The following is a 10,844-nucleotide window of genomic DNA, read 5'->3' as shown; positions in this document are numbered from 1 at the left end:
AAGAAAGGGCAATTGATTTACCAAGAATCCAAGAATCTAGGTCTGACTCAAGTGTCCAATTTCTTCATTTCCTTGCCCCTGCTTCCCCCCCTCTAAACCAAAATGGGAGCCACGGAAGACGAGGTGGGAGAGGTGGCTGGAGAGCCTGCAGGTGCCTTACCTGAGCCGGAGACGGAGAACCATCTCCACCTTCCAAGTGAGTGCTCCCCTGTACAAAGCTGCCCGCGGCTCGCCCTCTTCCCATTGCTCTCTAGCCGTTTCTTGAGACTACTTTCCTGGGGGCTGGAATAGTCCCCCTTCACAGGGCTTTTCCTTTCTAGGCTGCGAGGCTGTCGCTTTCCTAATGGGCAGAGACCCCAAATGGTGCCAGCAGAGGGTCACACTTGGTCGCAGACACAAGGCCTGTTTGCGCCGTTTGGCATCAGAGTCTCCTCAAGTCAGGAATTACCTGGGGAGGTAGCACGGGGACAAAGCTTCCTCGTGGGCACTGGCAGGGGCCTGGGCTACCCCCCAGGCTCCCCCGGCCTGCAGAGGGCGCCCTCTGAGGTGTCCCACCCTCAGGGTCCCCGTGAGCAGGAGAGGAGCTGACAGAGGCTGAAGGTCAAAGGCAGACGGTCTTGCAGACCTGGGACCAGGCCCACGCTGTGACACAGAAACCTGTGTTCCCACGCGGAAGGGCCCTTGGCGGGTGGATAAACTTCAGGACCGAATGGACCTTGGAGTCAGCCATCTGAATGCCAATCAGTCGCTTACTGTCGGCCGGGAGGCCATCGCCTTCCCTTCCTGGGGTCACTTCGCTGTGCTGGAAGGAAAGGCAGGCACTCAGGGCCTTCCTGCCATGGAAGTCAGTGCCGAGGCTGCCACAGGCGCGGGGAGAAAATACCTCGGCTCCACCTCCTGCCTCTGCCCCGCCAGGGATGGAGCCGCCTGAGTCCCTCGTGCTGAGGAAAAGCAATGTGCGTGAACCGGGCTCCCCGGGGCCCTCGTGACCTGTGTCTTTTAGTGGCGGGTGACTGGCAGTCCCGGGCCATCACTTCGGGCTAATTTTGTAGGGAAACTTCCCGTCACAGAGGTGGCAGAGGTTTAAGAATTCCCATCCTGCCCTAACAGGTTTGGTTCAGTGGATAGAGCATCGGCCTGCGGACTGAAGGGTCCCCGGTTCGATTCCGGTCAAGGGCATGTACCTTGGCTGCAGGCACATCCCCAGTGGGGGGTGTGCAGGAGGTAGCTGATTGATGTTTCTCTCTATCCCTCTCCCTTCCTCTCTGTAAAAATCAATAAAATATATATTTTTTAAAAAGATAAAGAATTCTGATCCCTCTTCGTGAACAGCGGCCCAGAGCTGTGTGAATGCCAGTCTACATCCACCACAGTGCTCACGACCCTGAGAAAAGATGTCAGCAACACCTCCTCACTCACTTCTGCAACCCTCCATGCTAGGGAGTTGTCACCGCTGTGGCTTATCACGTGCCCTTCTTTCCGGCCCTGACCGCCTGTGTCCTTTGCCGTTTTGGTCCCTGCAGAAATGCGTCCTTTCCTTCTATTGCTTAGGAATAAGGACATGAATGAAAGTTTTTAATGAGCTTCTTCTCACCTGCATGGTGATGTCCTTTCCCGTTGGTGTCCAGGAGGCCCGGCACACTCAGGCCTGGGCGTCCGTGGAGCACGCACGGCGGAGGCTCGCAGTGCCTGGGCATCTGGGCAAGAGCCCGGGAGTGCGGGCTGGAGATTCCGCACGAGTCTAAGAACAGGCCAGGGGCCTGTTCCCAGGGGCCAGGGGCCAGGCAACTCGGGGAAGCCCCCCCATCCCCCGTCCCAGAGCTACTGACACTATTCAAGTTGGCCAGCCCCGAGCCTGCTCACCCCCTTGCCTGCTGCTTCCCCGGGAAACCACCTTCCCCCCTGGACCACCACTAACCCCGGCGCTGCCCTGTGCCCCTCACGGCACAGAGCAGGCCTCCCCTCGGGATCGGTGACTTCAATAAGCTGCCCCCTCAATGGCAGTCACCTCCATGGCCCTGCCACCCCCAAATAATAATACCGCCTGCGCTTGACAGCAATGAGCCCTGCGCATGTGGCGGCGCTGTGGCGGCCTCATGCTGCCTTCACCTCCCGCCTCAGCCTCATGGCCCACGCCCTCCCCCGCCCCCCCCCACCCCCCACCCCCCCCCCACCCCTGTGCCGGTGGAGGGAGCACTTTTCTCTCTGCTCAGAGCTCCTCTCTCTCACCCTCACTCACCCCCTTTCGCCCTTCTCTCCACTACTGGAGTGTTCTCTACAGAAGCCTTGCTTGGACCCACACCCCCTCCAGCCACCACCCAACTGCCCACCTTTCATAGTTCAACTCCTCAAAAGACGACTCTGACCACTGACTGCTTCTGTTCACACCGATTTGCTTTCCCAATCGGAGCTCCGTTGGCATTGCTCAGTGTCACCAAGACAGCCCTATTGCCAAGTTCAATCAATGTCCCTCGACTACTCCTAGAGACGCGCCCAAAGCTCAAATATATTTGGTTTTGAGGAAACCTCGCTCCATTTCTCAGCAGTTCCTATTCCCTGGGACACACTTCCTTCAACTTTCAAACCCGGCAGGAGACGAGCTCCACCGTCTTGGCGGCTGTGGCTGAGGCCTCCCTGGGCCGGACACTGTCAAGGCTCCCGCATCTGCTGTCTCACACAATGCAGCGGGCACAGAGAGGAAGGGATCAGAGCGTTGGGGCAGTCCCCCCAGTTCGCACAGCACCTGTGCTAAGTCCATACTAAAGCTTAAACATCACTCGTATTTATGATGTATGGCTTTCCTTGGGGTAAAGAACATTCCGTGCTCAGCCATGAGAGTTACAGGAATAAATGGTTTTAGGTCTTGAGAGAGCAAAGGTGTTTTGAAAAGTTGATCACACAGAACACAAAGGGTTTTTGTGAGAGTAGAGTGTGTTGGCAAGGGGCAGAGGGTGAGACAGGGGAGAAGACCTGCCCAACAGAGGGCATCACCTGGCCCACCTACCTGTCCCACTCCCCCCACCTGCTCCCCCACTTCCTGAGACCCCATCACACCAGAGGGCCTGCAGGTAACACACAGTCCCCAGCTCATGACGAGTCAAGGCCTCTGTTCCATGTGATGCTGTCCTAGCAGCCCCTGCGGACCCTTCCTGCAACTGGGAGCCACATGGTCTTGCATCGTGTCCCGAACACTAGCACCTGCCCCTGTGGGAAGTTCCAGCCCCGGCTTTTCCGGTTTCACCTGGATGCCACAGGCCAGGTTGGGTGGGGCTGGGGTGGGAGTGGCCTCTGCCTCACAGGATGGGTAGAAAGTGGAGGCCCCGGTGGCTTGTGGAGGCCTTGGTTCCTTTCCCAAGAGGAGGCCTAGTACCACCTTGCTGAGCAATGCACCAATGAGCAGCGCCAGTCTGTGTCAGCTGAAGAATGGCCCGAGATGTGTCTATGGCTAATCTCCCAACCCATGCGTGTCACACAGAGAACCGGACTTTGGGTTTAATTAAGTTCAGGGTCTTGGGATGAAGAGGTTCTCCAGGCAACATTGCCTTCACAGTGATGCTTACAAGGGCGGGGGGCGGGGGGATTAGAGTCAGGAGCAGGAGATGTGAGGGTGAAACAAGAGGCCAGGGAGACTCAAGGAAGAAAGAGGCCACAAGCCAAGGAACGCAAGCAGCCCCCAGAAGCCAGAAAAGCACATCTGTGGGTGCTGCAGGGGGCCAGGCCCGAGGCCCCAGGCCAGCCCGTGGGACTGGGTCTGGCTTCTGGTCTCTAGAGCTGGAAACAAATACATGTGTTGCTGTGTGTGGTCTCCATCAGGGCAATGCTGGGAAACTCACCCAGTCGCATTTGGCTCAGGGCAACACTGCCAGCACCTGTCTCTGTCAGGGTGACTGGAATCCTGCATTTCTGCTGTCTGACATGGAATCCCACTTGGTCCATGAACACTTATTGAGCAGCAGCTGTGTCCAGGCAGAGTCCCGGGCTGAGGAATGCAAGGGCGGAGGCAGGCCTGCTCCCCGGCTCCCGCTCAGCGGGCAGGAAAGTGCAGAGCAAGACCATCTGATGCTCCCACACCCTGGCGGCCAAGAAGCCTCTTGCAGGGGGCAGGGGGTGGCATTGGGTTGAGATGAAGGATAAAAGGGACACAGCTGCGAGAAGGTCTAGGGAGGAGCGTGTATTGCATGTACGTTTCTGCGGAAGTAGTAACCATGAAGAGAGAGGAAGAGTTTGAATTGTTCAAAGACTAGGCTGGAGCCTAGGAATCGAGTGGGAGAGATCACCGACCAGACCTTCCTGGGCCTTGAAGGCTGGTGCGCAGACTGGACTTTATTCTAAAAGCAACAAAGATGCCATCTGAGGTTTACACAAGGTGGTGCTGTAAGCCTGCCTGGCTGTGGCTTGTGAAATGATCACTGCAGCAGTTTTCCGGAGCATGGAGTTTGGAGGGGGCCGGCCAGAGGCACAGAGTGGCATAGAGCTGCCCATGAGAGCCCACTGCAGCCGCATGGGGTGGACACAGAGGGCCGTGGGTGGGTCAGTGGAGGGAGTGGGTGGAGTCATGCTGGGGCACCACTGCTGGAGAGACTGGGTCACTGACTGACCGTGGAAGAGTGAAGACCCGTTGGGGTTGGATCTCTTTCTTACTGTGCCCAAGTGCAACGCAAACAAATCAATGCCCCTCACTGGAAAGTTTTAGCCAAACTGTGGGGGGCCCGCCGGGCGAGGTGGTGTGTGCACACTGGCTAAGTGGCCCGCCCCCTCTAAACTCCATGCTCTGGGAAACTGCTGCCGTGATCATGAAGTGCTGCCCTGAGGGCTTCCCACGCAGCTCTGTCTGAGTTCCAGGCCGTAGGCTCTTGCAGGCAGCACCCCCCGGCACACAGGCAGTGACTAGAGCAGAGCGGAAACACCCAGCGCTTTTATTAGCCAGTCCCTCCCACCCCCACAGGGAAATGCAATGTTACTGGAATAGGTCCCTCAGAGCGTCATGCCAGGACCTGGGCAAGGCACCTGCCTCCTGCCTGCCGTGGAGAAAGCTACAGCTCTTCCTTCACTCCCGGCTTCTGCTCTGGTCTTGGTTCCTTTGGCTTAGCCACCTCCTCCTCTTCCTCCTCTTCCTCCTCTCCCTCCTCTGCCCCCTCCTCCCCCTCCTCCTCCTCAGTTGTTTCCTTCTGCCCAACTGGCTCTTCCAACTTGGTCGCATTCTCCAGCTCAGGCAACTGCTGTTCAGGAAACTCTTCCTTAGCTAGTACCTCCTCTTCTGTCACTTCACTTTGCTCAACAGACGTCAGCTATCCGAGAGAAGGAGGGAGGGGAGGAAGGAGGAGGATACAGAAATAAAGAGGCAAAAAGTATGTGATAATGGTGATGGTAACTGCCAACCCCTCTTTTCCTGGAATCATCCAAAGAGCATCACCTGGAGAATCTAGTGGGCACGAGGCCCGTTGGCTTGGCTGGGGGAGTGCCCACGTGTGGCTTTGCCCGCGGGGAGCCATCCTTCCTCCATGCTAAGTCCGGGGTGTGGCTGCCCCTTGCTGAGCTCGGGGACTGAGCCTGTGGCCCAGGCCTGGCAAATAGGACCCTGCCAAGGACACCTGCTTGGACTATGAGAAGTAGGGGCTTGCTAAGCGGGGAGGATGCTCATTTAGTGCCGCGGGGAAATCGCTGGCCCTCCAGGTGGAAGCGACTCCTTGGAGATGAAGTCAGCACTGAAGAAAGAGGTGGGAGACACAGACAGCGTGAGCGTCTGAGGCACCGGGCCTAGTGCTCTGCCAGGTGTGGGGGATAAACCTCTCTGTTGTTTAAGCCAGAGAGTCGTGTTTCTGACATGGTGACGGGAAGGGCCCTCACTAATGCACACGGCACCTTCCAGGAGGGGCTCGCAGAGCATGAGTGGAGTGAGGGTGGGGACTAGCATCCCACTGCTCAGGAAAATGATGTCATCAGAGCACAGGATCCCGCTACGACACCTGGTTACCTGCTGGGGACAGGAGGCTCAGGGCGCAGCCTGGGGAGCCCCGAGCGGCCTTAGAGCCTCCGCCCTCCCTGAGGTCTCTAAGTCTGCCATCTGCTTCCTCAGCTAAGTGCCCTGACTGCTTACCCTCTATCTCCATGGGGCACATGGTCAGGGGCCCTCGGCACACACTGCCCTAGCCATTGAGCTCCTCCTGTTCTGTGAGATATAAGAATCCAGGGGTGCTGTTCACCTTACCTCATCTCCCTCCTCAGTCCTGGCCTGGATCTGACTTTCCAGGAAGTCAGAAAAGCCCTTCACGGTGTGTTCTCCCGTGTACAGTACCGCCTGGGGAGAAAGCAGACAGTCAGGCGCAGCCTCACTTGCAGGAGACGGGGATCGCTGCATGGATGAATGGGTAGGATTCCCAACTGCCTGCATACAATGGCAGGCTCCTTGGCCACTGAGCCCCATAGCCAAGGCTCCAAGGTAAAGATAAAAACCCCTCAGAGGGCGGGCCAGGGCCACCTGCAGGAGCTCCGCTCTGCCTCTGGCCTCCTTGCAGCACTGCGGTCTAGCTGCTAACTCTCTGACTCCCTTCCCTGCCTGCAGCATGCAGGTCACCTCGCCGCCTGGGGCTGCTAGAGGACTCAGTGGGTTCCTGCGTGGAGAGCGTTGAGGGTGTGCCTGCTCGCGGTGAGCACGCTCCATATTTGCTATTCCTGTTATTACTACAAGAGGAGGAAGAATAGCTCCTAGTTCACATAACCTCCGGCACATGCTGCTGCTCAGCACCGCTACTTCCCTTCCTCTTGCACCTTTAATAGGATGAGGCAGCTGCTCACCGCCCACTGGTTGGCTGAACAGTTGTCAGCTGCCGGGAGGTCTGCGGCAGAGCAGCTTCGGATCCAGCTCACTTCCCACGACTCCCCACCCACACCTGCTGCACCAGGAGGACGGCACGCCCTTCACGGGCTGTGGCCACCCTCACTATGCTTCCCACCCTCGTTCACGTCTCCCTCCTAATCTGTTTAACCCTTACTCTTCCTCAAGACCCCCTGTCTGCATCACGACTCCCCGCCGCCTCTGTCCTCCCGCATCTGGCCTCTCCAATCCCTATGGCATTGGAGACGGGCCCAAGTCATGACCTTCCCCCCAACACACACACACACACACACACTCAGTCACGCTCCTCCAGGAGGGGCACCTTGGCTGTAATTCTTTGATTGACACCTGCCCCACTGGGCCAAACAGCATGGAGAGTGTTCCTTGAACACGGATGTCATTCGCTGACTATGATACCGAAGTGTCAAAGACAGGGATTGTTTTTCTCCCATGCATTCCTCCTCCTTCCAGCAACTGCACCCCAGCATTCATGTGGCAATTTCCCCCTAGAGTCTGGGTGCCACAGGGACCAAAGAGCCCAGGCCTGCCCTCTCCAAACCCCCGCATCCACTGAGCCACAGTGATGGGGTCAGGGGTCAGCAGCCCTAAGCTGGGCCAGTGACAGTGAGCCTTAGGACCACTGTGGGAGCAAATGGAAAACTCTTTGCGCAGGAGAGCAGCTATGCCTGGAGCTGAGCGCGAAGCTGGCTTGGCAGCAGGCAGAGCTGGGATAGGAGAAACTGCATCATGAGAATCACATGGCTGGTTCCCAGTTCCGAGACCCCGGAGCCCTCACTTGCTGCGAGTTGGCGGGGAAGAGCCTGAAGAAGGGGTGCCGGTCCAGGTGCACCAGCTGAATGTCGTTTGCGGTGACGTCGATCATGGCGATGGTGACTGTGGAGTGGTTTCGGTACTTCATGCCCAACTCCTCCAACACGGGGAACAGCCCTCTGCTCTGGTTGCACCAAGGCGCGTCTGCAAGGCAAGGGCCGCGCTGAGGCCACAGCCCACCTCAAAGCTCCCGGAAATGCTGGCCCGGTCCTAGCAAGGCTCTGTGGCTTTGAAATCACGTCCCCTCTTAATTGCAATGGCACATGGGCCATTTACATCTCAAGCATGCCACCTGGGCACGAGTCAAAGCCTGCCCTTCCACCCGACGCCGGCACTTCCCGTGCTGGGAGGCTTCCTCTGCTCTTTGTTGCCTTTAGCATAGCTTTCCACTCCAGTTGAAGCAGAAAAACAAGAAAAATATTTATGCTAGATGCTCTGCCAGAAAGTGTGTATGTGTGTGCATGTGTGCATGTGCGAGTGTGTATGTGTGCGCGTGCGTGTGTGCATGTGTGTGCCTGTGTGCATGCCTGAGAGTGTGTGCATGTGTGCACGGACGTGCACGCGCGCGCGTGTGTGTGTGCGTGTGTGTGCGTGTGTGTGTGTGTGTGTGTGTGTGTGTGTGTGAGCTCAGGAGTTTTCCTAGCCCCAGGTCACCTAGTCCTGTGATCGACAAACTGGGGCTCGCGAGCCACATGCTGCTCTTTGGCCCCTTGAGTGTGGCTCTTCCACAAAATACCAACTTCTGCGCATGGGCCACAAAGTTTCAATTGCACTGTACATGCGCGCCCGCACGTGGTATTTTGTGGAAGAGCCACACTCAAGGGGCCAAAGAGCCACATGTGGCTCGTGAGCCGCAGTTTGCCGACCACTGACCTAGTCAATTAACCAGAGGAGTGCAAGTTACAGGCAGGCTGCTCTGATGTGAACCAGGTGCCACCCTGCCTCCTGGCCCCGGGGAGGAGACGGCGGAGAAGTGAGCAGGAGGTAGTGGTCAGTACAACCGCCCTGGAGAGGGGCCGCCCGGCTTCCTCATGAGCAGTTCACGGAGCTTTGAGTCTGGCCCAGGCACCTCGTCCTCAGGAGGGAAATCGGGGACCCGTTTCAAGACGGAGAGGTGACCAGGCCTCGCCTTCTCTCCTTCCATTGAAGTTCTTTCCTCCACATGAGGAGCGGCCTCTGTGGCCCAGACACTGCATTTGGCCGATCACGCTCCATTTACAAGCCAGACACCTCCATGGCCGCCTGCCCGCAGCAGCACCCGCCCTCCTCACTCCTCGGGAGCCCCTGGGCCCTGCATGGAGCAGGAAGGAGCATCATGGCCACGTCCCAGGGGACCAGTCTAGCAGCCCTGCTTCCGAGAAAATGCAGCTGCTTTTGCCTGTTCCCAGAACCAATGGGCATCCGCGGGCCTCCAGGTGCCGGCCAAGCACAGCAAGGCCACCCGCCTCTTGTCACAGGCAGCAGGCCCGCTTCGCAGGCCTTGAGCACCTGCCTGTGGGTGAGAGTCCACTCCAGTGAGACCTACAGGCCTTGGCGATGCCAACCAGCCCTTAGCTCTCCCTCCCGGGAGTGATAGCATCAGAGCTGGCTTTGAACTTCTGCCTGCACCTTACTGTGTGACCTGGGGAACGTGACTGACCTCTCTGAGGCCGGCTTCCCTGATCTGGATCATGGATGGATCCACCGAACCTCCCTAAGATGCTTGTTCTGAGGAGGAAATGAGTGTGGAAATAGCAAACTCATGCCTGGCTCCTTGTATGGGCTCAATCAACGAAGCTTCAGCAGTTACATACATGGATGTATGAGTACCTGCACTGTCACCCTTCTCTGTGCCTCTCGGGGGAGAAGGTCCCCAGCCTTGGATGTCGCATTAAAATGAGAAACAGTGAGGAAAGGTCCTTGTCTGTAGATGAGCCTGGAAACTAAAGAATGGTAACAGCAACAAGAGCTCCCACGTATCTGGGCTTACAATGCCAGACATGTTCAATGCTTTCCACGTATGATGTGGGTCCCCAGACTGGACACACCACTCAGAGAGTTAAATGTAGCCACTCAATCAGTGACACAAACCAGAACCTCTGCTCCGTGTGGCAGTGACAGCGCAGGCACGGGGTCAGGCCCATGTCCAACCCCAGTTCAGGTACTTATTCGCTGCCTGTAAAGTGGTAGCAATGATAGCAGCTCCTTTCAGAAGCATGCTGTGAGGATTGAATGAGAGCACGTGAGCAGGCCTATGTGTGCAGCATTCAAGCATGTCAGCCATCAGCACTGCCCTCATTAAAAGCCACAGGCCTGGCTGTGTGGCCAAGTGGTTGAGCATTGACCCATGCACCAGGAAGTCGAGGTTCAATTCCCAGTTACAGGCTCCATCCCCAGTATTGGGCATGCAGGAGGCAGCTGATCGATGATTCTCTCTCATCATTGATGTTTCTCTCTCTCTCTCCTTCTCCCTTCCTCTCTGAAATCAACAAAAACATATGTTAAAAACAACGAAATCACAGGCCTGGAGTATGTGGATGGAATTTCACACATTCCAAGAATTTACTTGGGGGCCCAGTTGCATTGTTAGCTGATAGCATCTTGATCCAAACTCTTTGGAGTCTGAAGACCATCCTGGATGGTGCTGAGATAGACCCGGGAGGTTGGGTGCCCGAGAATTGAGGAACACTTGACAAGTAACATCCGGGCCCACACCTCCCGCAGCCTCTGCGGAGATACTCACAGAACATCACAAAGACGTCCCTTTCCTTGTCGAAGGCCACGGGGTGGAAGTTCTTCCCGACAAGCTGCTTCACCGGCCCCTGGTTCCAGTGCGGCAGGACCTCCTCACTGGGCTGATGTTTCTAGAAAGCACTTTGAGGGGTCAGTGGTCTCCCGAGAAGGGTCGGCAGTCCCACCTCCTCCCCCCTCATTGCCCGCCCCCTGCCTTCCCTGGAAACCATGGAACATGTGCTCTTGTTCTTACAAGACCCTGGGAAAGCGTGTGTGATGCTGAGGTCCATCATGAGCTTGATGTCAGGCTGGGTTGTACAGGGCAAATGGGGGTCAGAGGGCTGAGGAGGAGGCCAGGCTCCAAACAGTTCGAGAAGCAATTTGTTCGAAAACCAAATCATTTTTCCCATTAGAAATAATGTAAATGTAATTCATCCTTTCCAGACCCCCAAATGACTCCCTGTTT

The 10,844-nt window shown here is 57.0% G+C and overlaps 1 protein-coding gene across 1 annotated transcript in view; it reads right to left on the bottom strand.

The window, feature by feature from the left end:
* Positions 1–5,033: 5,033 nt before the first annotated feature.
* PDILT (protein disulfide isomerase like, testis expressed) overlaps positions 5,034–10,844 on the bottom strand; it is a 36,272-nt gene continuing 30,461 nt past the window's right edge. The window contains exons 8-11 of the mRNA XM_036307973.1: positions 10,389–10,509; positions 7,632–7,810; positions 6,209–6,298; positions 5,034–5,288 (exon numbers count right to left, since the gene is read on the bottom strand). Coding sequence (XP_036163866.1) covers positions 5,034–5,288; positions 6,209–6,298; positions 7,632–7,810; positions 10,389–10,509 — 645 coding nt within the window. The remainder of the gene's footprint in view (positions 5,289–6,208; positions 6,299–7,631; positions 7,811–10,388; positions 10,510–10,844) is intronic.

The sequence above is a fragment of the Myotis myotis genome, unplaced genomic scaffold (assembly GCF_014108235.1).
Source record: "Myotis myotis isolate mMyoMyo1 unplaced genomic scaffold, mMyoMyo1.p scaffold_m19_p_5, whole genome shotgun sequence".
Taxonomy (NCBI): domain Eukaryota; kingdom Metazoa; phylum Chordata; class Mammalia; order Chiroptera; family Vespertilionidae; genus Myotis; species Myotis myotis.
The sequence above is the reverse complement of the archived record's forward strand: the minus strand, read 5'-3'. Positions and strand labels throughout refer to the sequence as shown.